The sequence below is a fragment of the Sus scrofa genome, chromosome 6 (assembly GCF_054392235.1).
Source record: "Sus scrofa isolate SSC_HxYL_T2T_F1_AM1 chromosome 6, Sscrofa_HxYL_maternal_Yorkshire_Landrace_v2.0, whole genome shotgun sequence".
Classification (NCBI taxonomy): Eukaryota; Metazoa; Chordata; class Mammalia; order Artiodactyla; family Suidae; genus Sus; species Sus scrofa.
This window is the reverse complement of record NC_139388.1, coordinates 96,495,194-96,516,953: the sequence shown is the minus strand read 5'-3', so window position 1 is coordinate 96,516,953 and position 21,760 is coordinate 96,495,194. Positions and strand designations below refer to the sequence as shown.

General features: G+C 46.1%; 1 protein-coding gene across 15 annotated transcripts in view; it reads right to left on the bottom strand.

Moving 5' to 3' along the window:
- AGO1 (argonaute RISC component 1) overlaps positions 1 to 21,760 on the bottom strand; it is a 54,947-nt gene that overhangs the window by 19,483 nt on the left and 13,704 nt on the right. For 2 of the 15 annotated variants that reach the window (XR_014804823.1, XR_014804828.1), the window contains exons 1-11: positions 18,778 to 19,021; positions 13,549 to 13,732; positions 10,248 to 10,368; positions 9,622 to 9,803; positions 9,086 to 9,222; positions 8,727 to 8,861; positions 8,489 to 8,576; positions 7,695 to 7,842; positions 3,150 to 3,269; positions 2,651 to 2,773; positions 2,382 to 2,515 (exon numbers count right to left, since the gene is read on the bottom strand). Coding sequence is in view for 10 of the 15 variants with exons in the window: in XM_005665209.4 (XP_005665266.1) it covers positions 2,382 to 2,515; positions 2,642 to 2,773; positions 3,150 to 3,269; positions 7,695 to 7,842; positions 8,489 to 8,576; positions 8,727 to 8,861; positions 9,086 to 9,222; positions 9,622 to 9,803; positions 10,248 to 10,368; positions 13,549 to 13,732; positions 18,778 to 18,802 (1,406 nt within the window). In the remaining 5 variants the exon portion in view is untranslated. 15 annotated transcript variants of the gene reach the window in all.

Genomic DNA, 21,760 nt, shown 5'->3' with positions numbered 1-21,760 from the left:
AATGTTTCTTCCACTTTTCTGCTTTGTATACATCTGTAGTATAGCCAGTAAAAAAACCAATGTGGGAGTTCCCTGGTGACCTAGTGGTTAAAGACTCAGTGCTGTCACTGCTGTGGCTAGGGTTACTGCTATGGCTCGAGTTTGACCCCTGGCTGGGGAACTTCCGCATGCCTTGGCCAAAAAAAAAAAGAAAAAGCCGATGTGTTACTGGATTTCATTAATAAGTGGGTCTCTACTTCAAGGAAAGTGGTACTCCCGGGGGATAAACAAGATCCTACTGTACAGCATAGAAAACTATATTCAAAGTCTTATAATAAACCATAATAAATATCTTTTAAAAAGATTGTGCATATATATGCATAAGTGAATCACTTTGCTGTACAGCAGAAACTGATACAACATTGTAAATCAACTGTACTTCAATTTAAAAAAGAAAGAAAGAAAGTAGTGTCTTCATGTCTTCTATTACCAGATCATGCCTGGGATATTATGTCCAATGCTGGGGCCACAAAGTGTTAAGAGAATACTAGGATGGGAAAGTCTTAAAACCCCATCCTAAATGTGATATAGCTGACGTTAACAGGGCCTCTTTAGCTGGAGGAAAAATTCTGAGAGTTGACCTTATTAGGAGTCTCTTATCCATTGCCAATTACCAGATTCTCCACCTCCATGGCCACCTTCATCCCTTCCCCTTATGTCTCAGTGGAAAGGATGGCCTGTTCTGTGTTCGGGATCCCATTCTCTCATACACATGTAGGAACTATGCTCTATTTCCTTTCCTTAGTTTCTCTGTGTTCTGTTTTCAGCCTCTGTTCACTATGCACATTCTTCCTCAACCATCTTATTTATTCACTGTCAGAGCTAAAAACTCGCAGATCTTAATCTTTAACCCAGAATCACATGTTACTTGGTACCACTGACCCAGGTATACAAGTCACATTTTTACCTCCTACATCTAGAGATCACTGCAGGAAAGGGTTGTCTAATGAAGTGACTCCTTCCAACTCTGAAATTCTAGGTTTATCAGTTTCTGTACCCCAAAATATCCAAAACGATAAGTTGTTTCTCAAAAGAACTATAGAGGGGAAGGACATGGGAATGGGAGAGAAGAGAACAGAGCTACCAACAAGGCGACACAAAGGCCCAGAGCTGAGAGCCTTTCTAATATTGCTAAAGGCCAGCCCTCCAAAACTTGGCCAAGGCTAAGAGCAGCCTGGCCTAAATGAAGCTAAAATCCCAAGAACCTTGGAAAGGAGGCAAGAAAAAGCCATTTAGGAGAAACTGTAATTGTGATTGAGGTAGCTGTGTATCTGTGAGGGGAGAAGGGAGAAGGAAGGCCACAGTCCCCACATTCTTCAGGGACTGCTATAACTAACTCTTATGAAAAAATCCCAAGGCCAGCTAAACCTACCAGGGCACACATCTCTACTAGTTCGCATCACTGCCCAAAGTAGATAGCTCCACCAGTTCTTCGTCAGCCCCAGAGTGCACTGACCTTACTCCAGATTCAGAGAAAACAAGAAGCCACTACTTCGAAAGATTGCAAGAATACTGAACTACACACTTTTAAATGGGTATATTTTGTGGTAGTTGAAATATATCTCAATAAAGCTGTTTAAAAAAAAAAAAAAGACTACAAGGGAAAGGTCAGTGACTTATTCGCTCCGTCACTCACTCAAGATCATCACTACACTAACTCATTCCTTAAAACCATTTGGCTATTATCACCTTCTTCACAGCTGTCATCTATTCCCAGCCCCTCAGCCATAGGTGACTTAGAGGCCCTCATAACTCATGTTCACCTAATTCAAGTCACTTGGACCTGACTGAACAAATTCTTTGTACAGGAAAGCACAGCTCAGAGTACCAGCTAAACTTTATTTCCAATTAGGAATGTAAGCTTTGAAACCGCTAATCTGATCCCAATCTGACACTTTCTTGATATGCAAATCTTATACAAGTTACTTAACCTCTTTGAGTCTCAGTCTCCTGAAAATGGAAATACCACCACCTACTCACTGTGAAGATGAAATAAGAGAACAAAAAATTAGGTACAATGTTGGCATAAACATTATAGTCATCACTACTACTGTTTACTACCAATGTTAATAATTATAACAATAAAATAATTGAGGTCTCCCTTAGGAGATTCATGCCCTAAGAACATCATCTCTGACACAGATACGGCTCCTTATTGAGACTCCTGACTACAAATGGACAAAAGAGAAGCAGGCAGAAGTTTGAGCCAGATAGCACAGGGGATCAGAGTCAAGAGTCAGAGAGGAGACCTCAGAACAAATCTTGGCCCCTTGGGAGAAGAGGAAGTCAGGCAGCTCTTGGGACCTTCCCACCCTTCCGCCCATAAACCCAACCCTCCTTACTTGAGCACCTCTTCTCGACACTGTTTTTGGGGTGCGAAGCAAGCGATGGCCCAGACTTTGATCTCAATTCCATTGTAGAACTGCTTCCCCCGCATGTCCCAGACACCCTGATTGGGTGTGGCAATGGCCCGGTTCTAAGGACAGGCAGAGGGGGCGCCCAGGTGAGCCTCAGTAAAGTCAGGTGGGTAGGGGAGCAAAGGCCCCTGGTTATACAACCCAACCTCCGCCCACATGCCCCAGAGATGTTGTCTGGCCCTGACCCTGCTCACCCGGCCGCCGTACTGCAAGATGGGCGCCGGCAGCACTCGCCCTGTCACTTCCGTCATGTCATCCTTCACCTTGATCCCAAATTCTTGGATGTAGGGATCTAGGTTGTAGCTGGCATTCTTCATCTGCAAGACCAAAGAAGAGAATCTTAAGAGAGAAGTAGCCTTGCAATACTTCTCACCCTCTGGGTCCCAAGCAGAAAACCCTGAAAAGCAGCTGAGGCCAGCAAGGGATAGCCCTAAAAAAGGGGCGGGAAGTGGAAGATGAGGCAAGTGGGAATGGATAACACAGGGAAGTAATACAGGAGGGAAAAAGATATAGGAAGAATAGGAAGCAAAGTAGCTCCAGGGTCAAGAAGCAAGAGCAGTCCTACGGAGTCCTAGGCAACAAATCCAAACTTGTGCTTTCCTAAGAGTCCTGCCAAGGCAGAAAGGCCTCTATGCTCCCAGGGACCCCAATGACTGGGCAACAAAGCATACATTTCTCTGCAGCCCCACTGACCAGGCGGCTGATCTCCTCCTGTCTGTCTGGGGCCGACCTAGCTGTGGCCTTTATCATGGTTGAAGTCTGGTTGTCAGTCAGCTTCTTAATGCAGCGCTGCCCAGCCACAATGTTACAGACCTAAGGAAATGAGAACAGGTAGTGCTGGCTTCAGTATAGTCCACCCTGTACCCCGAGCCCCACAGTAAGGGAAGAGAACTTAGCTATCAGTTCTAGGAAATGGACTACAAAATCCCTTGTTCATAGACAGGTAAGTTACAAAATATCCATGTGTGATACAAAGGCAATATAGTCACTTCGTGACTAAGACCCTGGGATCCAGAGCCAGGTCTCTGCTCAGGTTTCACATGTCAAATGGGGAGAATGGTCTGGAGACTAAATACAGTGCTAAAAGAACCAAGTACAGTTCTAGAACATAGTAAACATTCAGTAAGCTGTAGCAAAAAATATTTTTTTACCAAAGAACCCATTCTAGAGCTCTTGTGAATACTAAAAAAACTCAATATGCACACACTGGATTCCTAGCAGTAGGCAGCTTTCCAGTGGTAGCAGGCAGTCAGTTGCTTTTGCCCACAACACACCAGGAGAACTAGTGGTGGCTCCTAATTCTTCAGCTCCAGCCTAAAGGTGATCATTGAGCCCTTAGACTACAGAAATCACTGTTTCTGTTGGCTGACAGTGTCCTCTGTTGGTGTAAGGAACATCCTACCACCTGTTCCTCTATCCTGGGCCCAAGAGAACACAACGGAGATCAGAAAAAACTTTCTAGTGATATATGAAATTCTACTGCCCAATATACATATTCAAGAATCTGTAAATAGGAAGACTTTTGGCAGAGTAGAGAGAGCCAACAGGTTTGGACGACTTGATTTTGAAGGCCAGCTTTGCCAATTCTAGATGATGTTACCTTGGGCAGAATTCTTAGCCACTAACATTCTGCTTCTTTAATTCTAGTCATGGGGAAAAATACTGGCTGTCTTTTGAAGCTGTTGTGAGGATTTAGATGAAATGAAATGTAAAACTTGCTCCCACAGGGCCAATACTCAGTAAGTACTGGTTCTCTTCTTAATTTCCAGAGTTCATGCTGAACAATGGTAGGGAAAACCAGGACAAAACCGCCTGGTTTTCAACAAATACACAAATTAGTCAATACACTTAATGAAAATCCAGAATTGTTAAAATTTATAAAGTTGCCCTCTTGAAGGCAACTTAAGTTGTAGCACTCTTTACAGATGATTTCAACAACGAAATCAAACTAGGAAAAAGACTAAAGCAGGGATGTGGAGAAATCGAATCCCCTCTGTGTTGCTGGTGAGAATATAAAATGGTACAGCTGCTGTGGAAAATAGTACAGTGACACCTCAAAAAATTAAACACAGAATTACCATATGATCCAATAATTCCACTTCTGTGTATGTACTCAAAAGAAGTGAAAGCAGGGACTAGAACAAGTATTTGTCCATCTATAATCATAGCAACATTATTCGTAACAGCTAGAAGGTGAAAGCAACCCAAGTGTTCACCGATGAATGAATGAATGGATAAACAAAATGCAGTACATATATAACACACACACACACCCAAAGTATTCAGCCTTAAAAAGGAAGGGAATCCTGATGTATGCTATAATATAGCATGAACCTCGAGGATGTCACGCTAAGTGAAATGGGCCAGTTAAAAAAGGCATATATTGGGAGTTCCCATCGTGGCGCAGTGGTTAATGAATCCAACTAGGAACCATGAGGTTGCGGGTTCGGTCCCTGCCCTTGCTCAGTGGGTTAACATCCGGCAGCGTTGCCGTGAGCTGTGGTGTAGGTTGCAGACGCGGCTCGGATCCCGCATTGCTGTGGCTCTGGCGTAGGCCAGTGGCTACAGCTCCGATTGGACACCTAGCATGGGAACCTCCACATGCCGCGGGAGCGGCCCAAGAAATAGCAAAAAAAGACAAAAAAAAAAATTTAAAAAAAAAAAGGCATATATTATATAATTCCGTTCATATGAAATGTCCAGAATACACAAACCACAGAGACAGAAGCAGATTAGTGATTAGCAGGGGCTATGAAGAGGGCAGAAGGAACGGTAAGTGACCATTACTGGCTATGGGCTTTCTTATAGAGATAATGACAATGTTTCAAAATCTGACAATGGGGAGTTCCTGTTGCGGCTCAGCAGTAACAAATCTATGAAGACTCAGGTTCCATCCCTGGCCTTGCTCAGTGGGTTAGGGATCCAGCTGTGGTATACGTCACAGACACAGCTTGGATCCTGCACTGCTGTGGCTGTAGCACAGGCTGGCACCTGCAGCTCTGACTGGACCCCTAGCCTGGGAAATTACATATGCCGCAGCACGGCCCTTAAAAAAAAAAGGCAAAAAAAAAAATTGACAATGCTAATAGTTGTGCAACTCTGTGAATATACTAAAAACCACTGAATTACACATTTCAAGGTGGTGAATTTTATGGTATGTGAATTATATCTCAGTAAAGCTATTCTTGAAAAAAAAATTATTACCTACAATAGTCTATGTGATGTGATCTCTCTCCAAAATCATGTATTACTTTTCCCCTCATACACTACATGCCAGCCACTGCGTCCTTCAGTCTCTCAAGAAGAGCCAAACTCCCTGCTGCTTTAGCACCTTTGTACTTGCTATTTAACTCTTCCATGGAAGGCTCTTCCTTCAGGCTGTAGTAAGGTTGGTTCTATCTCATAATTTGGGATTCAGCACAAGTGTCTCCTAAAAGAGGACCTCCCTGACCACAGTAATTAAAGTGCCTCTACAACCCCACCTTTACATCTATCCCCCAACCTGTTTTCTTCTTCTTCTATTCTTTCTTTTTTTTTTGGCCACGCCCACAGGATGTGCAAATTCCCCAGCCAGGGATCAAACCCACACCACAGCAGTGACAACACAGGATCCTTAACTACTAGGCCATCAGGGAATCCTGTTTTATAATTCTTATAACACTTACCACCATCTGAAACTATCTGATTTGTTAATTTAATATCTATTTCCCCCTTCGAGATTGTAAGCTCCATGACAGCAGGGACCTGGTCTGTCTTGTTAATCTCTAAATTCTCAGCACCTAAGAGTATATGACACATGGTAGGAGCTCAATAAATATTTGTTAAATAAACAAGCAACACGGAGATCCCGTAGTGGCTCAGTGGTAATGAACACAACTAGGCCATGAGAATGCAGGTTTGATCGTTAGCCTTGCTCAGTGGGTTAAGGATCCATCGTTGCTGTGAGCTGTGGTGTATGTCAGAGTTGAGGCTTGGATCCTGCATTGTTGCAGCTGTGGTGTAGGCACTTCTGATTCGACCCCTAGCCTGGGAACTTCCATACGCTGCAGGTGTGGTCCCTAAAAAGCCAAAAATAAAATAAAATAAAATAAAAGAGAGAGAGAGAGATTCTGATTCAGTTTGTCTAGATGGAACCCAAGATTTTGCGTTTCAAACAAGCTCTCAGGTGGAAGTTCTCTGGTGGTCTAGTGGTTGGAAATTTGTACTTTCACTGCTGTGGCCTGAGTTTGATCCCTGGTCTAGGAACTGAGATTCCACATCAAGCTGCTGCACACTGCAGCCAAAAAACACCCCCCAAAAATCCCAAAACCCTGAACAAGCTCTTAGGTAAATACCTGTGCTCTTGGTCCACTGACCAGACTTTGAGCAGCACTGGACTAGACAGTGAAGCAACCAGCATAGTTTCTCAGATATTTTGGCTGGTGTATAAAAAACCAAACACAACCCAGTGGTTCTCCATTTGCATTCTATGACTTAAAGAGTGTTATTATTCTTTCTTTAATTGCAGGATTTCAAAGGTCTGCTGAAGCATAAAAATATGACAAATCTTGGGGCTAAAATTTTTTCAAAAAAGTTGATCATTGGAGAAGTAGGATTCACATTACTGGTAACATTCATCTCCAGTTTCTGTAAAATAAAGTCACTTTAGGTCATTTATGATCCCCAGCTCCAGACAAGGAAAGAAACTAAGAGGATATGAGTGTAGGTATCAGAAATTTCTGTCCTAAATGAACCAATTACTTTTTTTTTAGGGCCACACCTGTGGCATATGGAGGTTCCCAGGCTAGAGGTCAAACTGGAGCTGGAGCTGCTGGCCTACGCCAGAGCCACAGCAGGATCAGAGCTGAGTCTGCGACCTACACCACAGCTCACATCAACGCTGGATCCTTAACCCACTGAGCAAGGTCAGGGATCGAACCCGCGTCCTCATGGATACTAGTTGGGTTCGTCACCCCTGAGCCACAATGGGATCTCTCTAATTACTTATTAAACAGTAAATACAGCTTTCACCTCTGCCTGGCAGTCCTGAAAGAACATGAGAGCAGGATGGGGGGGTAAGGAAGAAAATTCGGCAGGTATGAATGAGGTCTACATTTCACAGAATGACCTCTCACAATGTTAATTTTCCAAACTTCAAAGGGAGGATGAGAGACTCCCAATGGAAGAACAGACGATCTGATGATCAGTGTGCAGATGCATTGCTTATTCCCCAGCCTGGCCATTACTTGGCAGCCTCACCTCTAAGGGAAGGTAGGTATGCTTTTGTTCCTGGCCAACCTGCAGACAGGGCAGGTGGGGATATTTGAGCTGAAGGTTATATTTCTGCTTGAAATACTGTGCCACTGTGCACTCCACAGTCTGTCCACTCTCCAGCTGCAAGGGAAACCTGTTTGGGGGAAAGGAAAGAGGTGTCACAGGCCAGCATTCAATAACATCTTTCTAGACCTAAAACCATGGGAAGTGTCAAGTCTTGACTTCATCCCTATCCAGCTTCTTTGAGCACTCCCGCCACTCATGGGAAAGCAGAGGCAGTATAGGGTTCCAGGAGTGAAGACAAATATTTGCAAGACAAGTTCCACAATGGTCAGGATCTTATCTGTATTTCTAGTGTCAAGCATGAAGCCTCACACACAGTAGGCACTTATAGTCCAGTACCGTCTGAGGTGAAGAAGGTAGACAGAATCGGTGACAACTTCCCTAACAGCTAGCCCAGGATCTCAGCGTTTTCTAGAGGAAGAGTAAGTTGAGAGAGATTCTAACATTTATAGAACTGAGACAGAAGTTAGGGGACGATACCTGCTCTATAGTCAGAGCCCAAGGAGGAAAGGTGGAGACCAAGAAGGTAAAAATGGTAGGGAAAGTATCAATGGATCTGAGAAGGTTAAGGAAGGGCTGCCAAATTCCCACAGCTTACTTTCCAAAATAAGGCTCATTCTCAGGGAAGGGGGGGAGGGGTGGAGACAGTGAATGGAAGGTGCTGAAATACCCGCCCTCTTCCACTAATGATACAGCTTGCAGTCCCGTTAACTTACGTCTGATGGCTGGCAGGGCGGCGGGTAACATTACACACACGGTATTTCCTCTTCATCTGTCCACAGTGGGTCACTTCCACCTTCAGGCCTGGGATACATACACTCATTGTCAGGATTGGAAAAGGTTGCTCATGTGCCTGGGCTTGGCCTTTCCCCCGAACATATCCCAGCGGGATTTCCTTTTAGGACCAAAAAGAAAGTAGCACTGATTCCCCTCCCCACCTGCTTGGGTCCTCACCCTTGATCTCCTTGGTGAAGCGTACACGCTGAGAGTCCGTGAGGGGCTTGGGCTGCTCATCTATGTTCCTGATGTCCAGCACCTCACACATGAACTCAATCACTGGCTGCGCCTTGTAGAAGGCAGTGGCTGAGACTGTGGGGACAGGGTAGGTACAGTTCAGCTCAGCTTCTGTCTTTCAGAATAAATGGAGGCACTGCTCTTTACACCCTCTTCCTTATAGGGTATTGGGATGGGGGAGGGGTCCCAGGGCCGTAGGGATTAGACTAGGAGTGTGGTTACAGAGCTGGGAGGGATGAGGCTGGGAGTGTGGTCACTGGACTGAGGGTGCCCCTGGCTCCATAGCTCTCCCCACTCACCATCAATGTTGAGCATCATCTTCCACATGGCAGGGCGCACAGACTGGTGAAAGCCGAACCAGACCTCGCGCCCACCCCCCAGCGGGTGGTAGTAGCCCTCAGGCGGTGAGAAGAAGGAGCGGCCCACAGGGGTGTACCTGGCAGGGACAGGCAGAGAACTGGTCCCTCGGGCACAGGCCCCCACCCTGTGAGGCATCCTGGGCACGGAGGAGCCCTGGCCTGGAAGGCAGGACACCAGGGCTTTAATTCCAGCTCTGATCCTTTATTAGTTGTGTGACTGACCATGTGCAAGTCTCTACCCTTTTTTCTGCCCTGCAAGGACAGAGGGGATGAGGTCCAAAGATATCTAAAAGGGACAGGGCTGAAGCTTTAAACCATCTAAATGTATATGTACACTTGCCTGGTATATGACAGGGCTTCAAAGAATTTTTTATTTGAAAGGTACACTTTGGGTCCTTAACATAAGCTCATTCCTCTCCTCCCCCCACAGCACTTCTGCCACCACTAGGAGCCCAGATTCTAACTACACCCAGTACCTCATGGATGCCAGGTGCCTCATGGCCACATCCAGGGCTTGCACAGACTCCAGGGGAACAGGGATCTGGCCACTGACCAAGGCCTCATGCAGCATGCGCCAGCTCACAATGGCTAGCCACTTGATGGAGACCTTGAAGATTCGATCCTTCCCTTCCCCAGGGATTGTCACCTCAAAGTCAACCTTCAGGAAAGAGAAAAGGGTAATGGATTGCCAATGCTTTCCCACAATCCAACACTCCTTGCCCTTCCCCTACTGCCCCTCACCCCACAGATTTGCCAAGAATCTGCTTTTTAAGCTGATAGGGGCTCACAATGAGGTCTTCAGAATAAATCCAGCCCCCTTTGTCTCCAGCTACTTGGCTCAGTGTGTCTGTTCCTCTCAACCACACTTATCAGGAAGTCCTTTAGGTCAATTTTAAGTCTAATCCCAGTCTGTTTGGGACAGGGACAGATACACAGTAGGCTAAATAAACATCAGCACCTTCCCATCCCTCACCCTATAATACACTTTTCTCAGCACAAAAGATGAAAAGGATCTCTGGATTGCCAGGCTCCAAACAGGCTTACCTAAGTTCTGTCCTTCCCCAGACTCCTGACACAGGTCCAGCCTGACTCCCAACCTTACCCGTTCATTGCCAATGGGCAGCGCTGTGACAGTGTAAATATTCTTCTTTCCATCATATACGGGCTTGCGATCACCAAAGATCTGAGGCTTGAAATGCTGGACCATGTATTCCACCACTTCCCTGTGGGGAATGGGAAAGGCCAGTGGAAGCTGAAAGACCACCATTTCAAGCTTTTGCAAGTAATTCAAAGTCCAGGGAATGTGCCATATTCTCTCCTAACAGCTACTAATCTCTACCCTATGACAATACTTCTCAAGATTCAACATTCATATAAATCACCTGGAAATCTAAAATGCAGATTCTGATTCAGTAGGTTTAGAGCAAAGTCTGAAATTGTGTATCTATAACATCCTCCCAGGTGATATTTTTTGGTCCTCAGATCAAAAAGGCTCTGAAGGACCTCAAAGAGTGGGTATGAGTGTCTTCTGGGCAGAGGGGAAGTCTGAGGGGAGAAGGGCTCTGTCCAGAATCAGGAACAAAATCCAGGCTGTTCCAATTCCCAAGGTGATTACCAAAAAAGTAGATGGGCAAGAGCTCTGAATTGCAATAGGAATAAACTGTGGAAAAGAACCTTGTTTCTTCTACCTCTCTGAAGTCCTTAGTTTTGCCACTCATTTCCTTTCCATTAACATCCCTTTCGAGATTTCACTTTCTGTCCTGTGCCACTTAGATTCCAGAGCATCTATCTGTCCTTCAGAATTCCAGCCCATCCAACTAACTGACCCCTTCACTTTCTAAACAAAAGCTCTCAAATATTACTGAATAAAAACTAAAAATGTACACAGGAAGCAACTGTAAACACTTGGCTTCTTCTTTTTTTTTTTTTATTTAGGGCCCACAAAAATCTTATTTCAAAGTTCAGAAGTAACTTGCAAAATTGATCTAAGAGTCACTAGTAAACCATGGGTCCTTACCAAATTCACAGCTAGTATAATTGGATCATAGTTCAAAAATATCTCAAACTGGAAAGATGAACCAAAACCAACAAGGTGGAATTTATTAATTTATTTAGTTCTTTTTGTCTTTTAGGGCCATACCTGCAGCATATGGAAGTTCCCATGCTAGGGGTCGAATCAGAGTTATAGATGCCGGCCTACACCACAACCACAGCAACATGGGATCCGGGCTACGTCTGCAACCTATACCACAGCTCATGGCATTGCTGGATCCTTAAGCCAGTGAGCAAGGCCAGGGATTGAACCCTCATCCTCATGGATACTAGTCAGGTTCATTACCACTAAGCCATGACAGGAACTCCCAATGTTGGTTTCAATGCCAGTTAGGCCTCAGTACTGCCCAGCAATCTTTTTCATATCCCTGATCACCTTCATCCTCAAAGATTATGTCAAACCTTCTCCACTACCCTCTAACCTCAAAATCCATTCCTATCTTGTATCAAAAAAACATGTCTAACAATTCTGAAAGGAGTAGAGCATAGTAGGCAAAGCCACCCTCAAGTTTCCAGACATATAAACAAACACATTTACATATATATACATCTCTTCCTCTTCCTTCCCTCTCACACTTGATATACCCCTTCTGTATGTAAACAAACACATTTACATATATATAAATCTCTTCCTCTTCCTTCCCTCTCACACTTGATATACCCCAACTTCACTCATCAGAGAAACACAATTTAAAATTAGACCAAGATAGGAGTTCCCACTGCGGTGCAAAGGGATTGGCAGTGTCTTGGGAGTGCTATGACACAGGTTCAACCACCAGCCGGGGACAGTGAGTTAAGAATCCAGCATTGCCGCAGCTACCGTTTATGTCACAACTATAGCTCGGATGTGATCCCTAGCCTGGGAACTCCATACGCAGTGGGGCAGCCGAAAAAAGAAAAAACAAATTAGGCCAAGATATAATTTTCTGCTTATCAGAACACCAACAATTTAAAAAGCCAATATGCTGAACTGCTGCAGATATGGGGAAGAGGCACTCTGATACCTTGCTTATGGAAGTATAAGTTGGTACAACTTACCTTAAAAAAACTAACAGTATCTCAAAAATTTATTTATTTTATTTTTAAATGATTTTTATTTGTTCATTATCTCAAGAATTTAGAACATATCGTGCCACCAATTCCCAGTGCTAGGAATTTACCCTACAGACATACTGATATTTGAGTGCAAAAATGTATCGATATTAATATTCTACACAGTTTCAATTGTAGCAAAAGTTTAGATTCAAGCTAATGTTCCTGAATAGGTTTATAAATAGCTTGAAATACATCCATTCAGTAGAATGCCTATGGAGCTATGCAAAAGAATGAGGCACATATGTAGGTATTGCTATGTATTATTTTCCAAAAAATATTGCTCAGTGGAAAAAAGTACAGAATAAGGTATATAAGAATCTATATTCTGTGCATTTAAAAAGATGGTCTATACACATATATGCCTGCATATGCATAGAAAAATATCTGGAAGTATACCCAACAACGGTAATAATGAGGGTGTTCCCTGGTGGCCCGGCAGGTTAAGAATCTGGCATTGTCACTACTGTGACCTGGGAACTTCTGGATACCATAGATTCCACCACCACCCAAAAAATGGTAATAATGAGTGCATCTGGGGAATGGGACTGGAGACTAAAGACCAGAGTAACAGGAGATATTTTTCGCTGCTACACTTTCTGTAATATTTAATTTTTTTATGCTGTACATATATAGTTTTCAAATAATAATAAATTAATTTTAAGAACTATAGCTTCTTCTAAGGCTAACCTCTCTGTGTACTCTATATATCCTTCTTGCCTCTGCAAGGACATTCCACTCATTCCTTTCCTCTCTGTCCTGTACCTTTAACCTCTCCTACACTAGCTCCTTTAAGTTTATAAACATATCCATGTCTCATTCTTAAAATTTTTTCATTTATTCATTTCAATAAATATTGAAATGCAGGAGGCACTATACCTGACCTCTATAATACTCTGTAGCCAACATATTCCCCTCTTCATGCTTCACTGTTAAGCTATTTAGGAAAAAAGCTATCATTCTCATTATCCCTACCACATTACCTTCCACCTATTCCTTAACTCACTATTAGATTACTAGCCCAACTCCTCTGCTGAAACTGCTGGGGCAAAAGGTACTAATTATTTCCTTAGAGCCAAATCTAGTGATATTTTTCAACATTTACCTTATTCAGAATCTCTTTCTCAAAAACTTTCTTGAATTTGGTGATACCACACTCTACTAGTTTTTCTTTTATCTCTCTGGATTCTCTTTCAAGGTTCTGAAACTCAGGAATATAAGGATTCCTGGACGTGGTGGCTTAAATGAGCATCACTTACCGGTTGACTCTGCGAGGACACTTATCCGGCTTGATATCCACCTCGTAGTGGTAGACGTCAATCTTAGGGATGTCCACTTCAAAGTAATTGGCCAGGAGCTTGATTGGTTTCCCCACAGTGCCAATACCAGGCCGGCGAGGTGCCTGGAACACCTGCTGCAGGGGGGGCAGGTAGGCGCCCGCAGCTACAAGATAGAGAGGTTGATGAGGGTAGAGTCTGGTAATCTCCTTACCACTCTGATCAGAGAAGGCACAAGGCCTCCTAGAATGGGAGCAGCAGAGTGTAGAGGAAGCCTCTTTCCTCCCTGCCCAACCCAACTGAGGGCTTCCTCTGGCTGAAATAATCCAGGCTCATCTTTTTTTTTCTTTCTTTTTTCTTTTTTGGCTGTGCCTACAACACATGGAAGTTCCTGGGCCAGGGATAGAACCTGCACCACAGCAGCAACCAGAGCTATTGCAGTGACAACACCAGATCCTTAACCTGCTGAGCAACAAGAGAAATCCCAGGCTCATCTTTTTAAAAACTCTTTCCAGTTAAGAAAATTACCCTTGTTGTCTATATTAAATTCATCAAGTGAATATGTAATAATTTTGATCACATATTAAGTACAGGGGCTAAATCTGGTTCTAGTAACAAAACTCTTCCTACTAGATTAAGACATCTGCCTCTACCAGATATCTAACAGACCAAGAAAGTCCATTATCTGTCAGCCATATGCTTACTTCACTTGTCACCATCCTGAACATGAAATAGCAGCATTTTAATGCTCCTCTGCACTGTAAGCAGGAGGAAGAGCCAAAGAAGGCCAAGCTGGGGGGAGCAACTGGGGCAGGGGCAAGGAAGAGGGCAGTGTCTGAGAAAGAATTAAGGTAACAGAGTGGCTGAGGTTGAAGAAACAGAACAGTCTAAAAGTACAGGGTTTGGAGACTAAGAAAAGGAGAGAAACTGAAACAGGGAGCTGGTGAAGAGGCTGGACCTGGAGAAAAATGTTTGAATTGGGAAGAAGGAAAGGCTGAGGTTAGGGGCTGAGGCAAGGTAAAGTAAGAGTTGGGAGCCTGGGCAAGAAACATTGGGGAGACAATAAAGAAAAAGTTCAAAAGAAGAAAAAGCAAGAGAATGAAGACAGGCTAAATATAGGAGACTGAGGCAAGAGTAGGCCAGAGCAGACGACTTGGGAAGGAGGGGCAGTCATTAGCATGCTGGAGAAGAAAGAGATTACTGGCTCTGAGAAGAAGAATACAAGATTCTCTCCAAGTCCACAGTTCCTTCACATAGAGGGCCCAGAGAGTAGCAAAAGGGGTCAATTTTAAGAGAGAGGAGGTCCTTGGGAAAGGGTTGGAGCAGAGCCAGCTCCCACCACTTTGTCCTCTCTTGCCACCAGCCAGACTGCTGCCCCTGGTTTTATTTTCTAGCTTGAGAGGAAAGGGGGGAGGAGAAAAACTGCCCAAGAGAACCCTTTGTCCACATCTACTATTGTTCTTGCCAGTAGAGGACCAGCCCAGGTGGGAGGAGAGAGGGATAAACCAGCCCAGAAGCTCCCATCACCAGAGATCTGCTTTCACAGTCAGCCAGGCTGGGGGGATGGGGCATATCCTCAGCTGGGGGGTCAGGAAGAGGTCAGAACCATTCATGGGAGGGGCAGGCTTCCCAGAGCTAAGCTGCTGTATCTCCTAACCACCTGTCAAGTCTACCCCACTCTGCAGACAGGGAAATGGAGGCCCAGCCTAGGGGGAAGAGGCCTACAGGAATCAGCTACCTGGGGAAGTGAAAGTCTAATGACTAGCACCTGGCAGCCTACCCCAGGAAGAGCTGGAGGGAAATTGTACACAAGCCACAGACAGACATACACACATAGAGAAACACACTTAATACACACCCAAACACACACTTAGGCCTGGATAGATTACCTTCATACACATATCCCTCACCACCCTAGATTTTGATTTCTTCAAAGATATAAAGGCTGTATCTGCCTTGGTCACTGCTGAATTTCCAGTGCCAGGCATATAGGAGGGGTCCAATATACAGATATCAAATGAATTAACAAACAGATCCAAAGACACATCACAAAGAACACACACGCATGCACAGCACACAAACACCTGCAAACTGCTCAGAAACAATTACAAATCCTGCACAGGACAAACCTGACCCTGGTGGAAGTAGCGGGTAAGAGACACCCTTCCCCTCCCTATGTTCTAATATTCCATTCACCTCCATAGCCTCCCAGGCTGAATAATTGTTTGGAGCCTTGGGAGAAACTCATCCCCTAGAGCTAGGGGCTGGGTAGAAATGATGGGGGATGGGACAGACACTCAAGTCTCAAAGCCTTCTCTTCCCCAGAACTACACACCAGACTTAGCCTTAGGCACCCTCTACTCCTAGAAGGCTTGGGGAAAACAGGGAGCCCCCACCTTCACCTTCATCCCCAAAATAGGGAAGGCAGGAGGAATAGAGAACCCCTTCCTCACCAGATCCCCCTGCAAGGCTTTCAAAGTTCCCCTCTAACCCCACCCTGCCCCCAGCTTTTAGTCTGAGAAAGGGAGACACTTCCCTTCAGACCCAGACAGGGACAGACGGCCACTTTGTGATGCAGATGAGGGCCCCAGCACAGAGGACAAAGCTTGGGCCTTGGGGGAAAGGGGCGGGGCCCTTCCCTGCAGACAAAAGCAAGGAGGGAGGGGCTATGAAAAGGACACTCCCCCTCCCCCATCCCCAACCAGCCGGGAGAAGGAAAAGTATCAGAGCTGAAAGGCTTGGCTCAGGGATTCCTTCCCTGCAGTTCTGAGGCCCACATACCTCCCAAGGAGCTAGACTGTCCATTCAAAAGACAAACTCAAGGCTAGGTTAGCTGTCTGATAAGCAAAGACTAAGAGGCCAATCTCACCAAAAAGTATCACACACTGAGTACATCAAATTATTAAACATTCACATATGTGTTAACCATTTACGTTCACACTAGAATTTGATTTAATTCAAAAAATAAACATGTACTTCTGTCAGGGCCTCCACAGATAAATCAGACACCACCTCTACCCTGGGAGTTCCCAGTCCAGTATATGTGCTTAAAACACACTTAAGCACAGAAGGCACATCTGGACATAAGCCCAATGAAGCCAGCAACAATACTTTGCTTTGTGTATCATATCCTCCGACCTCCAAGAAAATCATCTGGGCCTAGGAAGGAGGCAGTTATGGAAATCCCTCCACTCACAGCTTTCAGAATAAATTCCAATTACCAGGCAAGTAAAGCCTGCCCCATTAAGGTACAGCCAACTCCAGATACCAGGCTCCAGTTTCTTCCCTATAAGCTTATTTATTTACAACAACAAAGTCAAATTTTTCATCACTCCAGAGTCCATTAGGCATTCATCATTAGATAAATGATCAACAAGATCATTCACAGTCTGAAATGAGTGCCAGCTCCCAGCAATCCATCTGGACCTCTGTGACCCATTCCTACCCTAGTCCATAGGTTGTCGCAAGTTGTCTCCAGCCCAGAAAACTAGGAGAGTTCCCTGAACGGAGAAAGGGGCCTAAGGGAAGAAGGAAGTAGTTTTCTCAAGTCAGTTGCTCCCAGCATTCCAGCTTTGTTTTTGTCTTGGGGAAAGTAGTCACTAAGTACTTAGAAGTCACTGAATAGATGACTTGAATGTGCTGGTAGGAGCTATTTCCTTGAGGGGAATAGCTGTGGTATAAAAGACAATGATTCTTCAACCAGAAATGAAATTCATGTCCCCAGTGGAAATCCTATTCCCACCCCCAGATCAAATGGAAGGAAGTGGTGAGACAAGACCTAAAGGTCCATACTCCTCCCATCAAAGGTCTCCTATCTAGGACACAGGAGGTGTCTCCACCCTACAGCCCATCCAAGGACTCTGGTCTTCTTGGGGCAGCTCTGCCTCAGTTTCTCTTCTACTCTTACCTACTTTTCTCCTGGTTGTGAGTAACGAGACATTAAAGCTATGATCTGAGACTCATCAGGGTGAAGGCTATAAACTTCCCCCTACTCCAAACAACTTATTTGCGGCAAAAGGCTAGCTTGGCAACCTGTAATAACATGGCCCTAGGAGTTTCTGGGGAGTAGAGAGAGGAAAAAGAAAAGATACCCAGTGGGGGATAGCAGCCATAAAAACATTAAGGTATAGAAAGATTAGGCTGTCACCTCTGGAGACATTTCAATAGAGAGGTCATTATACTTGGATTAAAAGATCCCAACTCTGTTCACTACTGGACCAGAAACATGCAAACCGGAAAGACAACCCCTTCTAGGCAAACCTGGCCCTGACTTCGGTTCCTAAGTAACCAATACATTTTCTAAGGCCTGTCTTCAGGAAGGACCCGTCTCTAACCTAAAACATTGCTTCTATCTCAGTCTTTCCTCATCCCAGTAGCAGAATAAGGCACTTTGGCAGTTTCCTTCAATCCATTCTTGGCAAACTGTGACTGAAGGTTTTCAGGGCCAAGTGCAAGAGCCTCAAGATGGGGAAGGGGCCCATTTCCATTTGCGCTAAGCCAGCATGACCTAAGAGAGAATACACCCCATCCTCGCGCTCCTTTTTCCAAGCCAAACCTGGCACGATTGGGGGTGGGGGGGTTCGGGCGGCCACGCCCCCACCACATCAGGCAGCCCCTTCCAGCTGCCACCTCCGCGCATGCTCCGGCGCCTCTTCTCCAGCTCCCCAGACTCAAGGGGGGGAATCCCGGGGCTGGATCCCCACCCACCGCCCCCTGACCCTCGCCCCCGCGTTAGGCCCGGCTGGGGCGGAGCTCACAGCCCAGATCTGGCGCCTTCTCCCGAAAAGACACAAACCCAACCCAGCCTAGCCGGGATGAACCCCCGCCCCCGGCATGCGGCAGCTCAGGGCCCATCTGTGTCGACCCCCTCCTCTCCTGGACACCTGGAGCCCGCCCCCTGCCACCTGCCGTGCCTCTCCCTAGGCCTCCCGGGATCTCTAGGACTCCTTACGCGTGTTCAGGCCCTTCTCTCAGATCACTTCCCACCTCCAGGAGTGCATACAGTCTCTGATAAATGGCCCTCGTCTCAGAGCTCCCTTCACAAGGTTTCCCCCGGAACTGCACACAGCCCCCTTCAAACTGGGCCCCCCATCTCTTAAGAGCCCCTTTCTTCACTCAGGAAACCTTTCCTCACTCGGAAATCCTGCCCTTTACGCGGAAGTACCCTGGTCCTTGGAGCATGCACCGTCCCCCCTTCCCGGGGGCCCTTACCTGCTCCCGAGGGTCCCGCTTCCATCCCATATACCCGTGCGGAGGTCAGGCGGCCCAGAGACTGTGGAGTCCAGTGTGAGGGGTCTAGATACCCCGCACTCTAGCTGCTCAGGCTCCCGGGCCGGGCTCGGCTCCCCCCCCCAAGCCCGGCCGCTCGCGCCGCCACCCCCGCAGCCTCCGTTGCCGCCGCCGCCGCGGAGCCTGCAGCAGCTCCCCCTGCGAGCGCCCGGCCAGCTGCCAGTGCGCAGGCGCGACCGCCAGGCCCAGGGGGCGGACGGGAACGAGTCAAACGGGGCGCTCCGACGGCAACAAAGGCCAATGGAGAGGGGCGGGGGCACCGGGGACCGGAGGCAGCGGCCCCTGGCGGTCACCCGTCGCCATGCAGCCCGGCGGGAGGGCTCCGGTGGAGGCGCCGCGGCACCGCGCGGTAGCGTTAAGTGGGGCGGGGCGGGAGGACACCCCTGCAGCAGCCTCCGGCCCTGTCTTTTCCCCAAATGGGTCCCTCCAAGCCCATACACAGCCTTCCCCCTTCGCACAGAGCCACGCGTGCATATCCACCACGTTCCCGGGCCACCCTCACACACTCTGAGAGACCCATCACCCAGGGGCCCTGCCTCCCACCTCTCCTCCCAATCACCCTCATCCTTCAAGCTTCGGCTGCAAAGCGACTGCCTCCGCGAAGCCTTTCTCCGTCCCCAGTCACTGAACTCACTGACGCCACCCTCTCTTCCAGGCCAAGTGCTGGGCGCTGAGACCACAGATGTGAAAGAGACCTTGCCTACCCTGGAAGATGTCACATTCTCAAACTTAAGTGCAGCTACCGAGCACTACCTGCGGGACCTGGGAAGCACCTGTCTCCACTTTCTCATCTACAGCTCACGCCTGAACTCAGTCAATCCGCTTCTGCCCCTCACCACGCCACTTAAAACACTTTTTGTGTCTAAATTCAAAGGATAATTTTCAGTCCCTATTTCTCTGCGGCATGTGACACTGTGCCTCTCCTTCCTTTCTGAGCCTTCCACTTGGCTTCAGCATTTTCTGAGGTCTTCTATTGTTTATGTCCTCTTCAGTCTTCTTCAAGGACCCTTCCCCCCTGCTTTCAACGCATTAAATAACAGTGTTCACCATGGTTCCACACCCAGCTCTTCCTTCTCATTCCACTTTCCACTTTCCCCTTAAAAGTGTCATTCACTCTTATGGCTCAACTATCCTTCCAAATCTCTATTTCCAACCATGTCTCAGACTCATATTTCCAAATGTCTGCTGGACAGCTCCACCTGGATAAACCAGCCCTTCAAATTTAGAGTCCCAAACCAAACTCTCTTTCCCCTACAAATGTGCCTGTCCTGTACCTCCTGTCTCTGCAAAGGGCACCTTCACCCCAGAAATGATCCTTGCTTCTTCACCCACACAGCCAGCTGTTTACCAAGACCTGACTTGTTTACTTCCTGAACTGCTCTCATATGTCGTCCTTGCCATTCTGATGGTTCCTTGTGCTGGTGCAGACCCTTATCATGTCTTGCCAAAAGTACGTTACCTTGCTAGTTTCACAGATTCTGGGAACATTACTCCCATTCAGTCCCCTTCAACTGATAGGTGGCAAGAGACCCAGTTCAAACATAACTTTTCCATATTTTCATTCATATGCATTCATCCGCATGTATTGTTTGACACCTACTTTCCACTAGATGCTGTGCAGAAGGCTAGAAACTTAACAGAGACCATACCAGTCACTATCCATTGGAGGAGATTAATTTCTGACACTTTTCATAGTATCCTTTGCTTTTCTCTGAAGAGTTTCACAAACAGCAGGCATCAGCTTTGTTAAAACACTGAATGCTGAGCACCACCTCCAGAATTTATGATTCAGGAGGTCTTAGGTGGGACACAAAGAATATGGATTTCTAATATGTTTTCAGATGAGGCTGATGCTGCTGATCTGGGGACATTTTGAGAACTAGTGCTCCAACAATATAAAGTTAAGAACAAAGGCTCTAGAATCACACTGTTCTGGTTTCAACCCAGGTGCTGCCATTTACTAGCTGTGTTAACACCGAGCAAATGACTTAATTTTTCTGTGTCTTAATTTTCTCCTCCCCCGTTTCAAAGGGTGAAAATAGTACCTACCTCACTGGGCTGTTATTAATACATATAAAAGGAAAAACTTAGAACAGTACCTAAAAGAATGCAAGCAAAGTATTGGCTGCTACCATAATTACTGTCTGCCTCTCGTACTACATTCTAAATTCTTTAAGAACAAAGACCATATCACATACATTTCTGTCCCCCTTTAGTGCCTGACACAAGATGTGCCTAGGTTGATCAGTAAATCTGGGTTCATCTGAATCAAACAGATGGCATCAAAACATTCTCAGAAAACCAAGACCAGTGCCTTAGTACAACTAAGATGGAAGCTCAGCATTCCTCAAGAAGAGTCTGAATCCCCTGTTCTAAATACCAAGCCTCACAGTTAAGTTTGTGGAAAGGCACAGATCACTATTCTGATCTACCTCCAAGGTGGCTGCTGGAGTCAAGCCTGACCCTGGCCTCTCTGTGGAGTGTCTCTATCACCAGGGATTTCACTCTTGGCTAGGTAAAGTGGTAGCATATAAAGGAATTCCAGATAACATTTGTTTTTGTGTTTGTTTGTTTTATGGCCGCACCTGTGGCATAGGGAAGTTCCCCGGCCAGAGGTTGAATCAGAGCTACACCATATCAACACCGGATCTGAGCTCCATCTGCAACCTATGCCTTATCAGGCATCAACACCGAATCCTTAACCCACTGAGCAAGCCTAGGGATCAAACCCACATCCTCACTGACACTAGGTTAGGTCCTTAACCTGGTAAGCCACAACAGAAACTTCACATTTTGTTTTTTCATGCAAGCTTCTTTCAGTAACTCTTGATGTACCTTCCCAGAAAGCTAATGGCTCCTTCTGTTTCCAGTTCAATCCTTGCATCTCAATCCATAGCTAATTCAC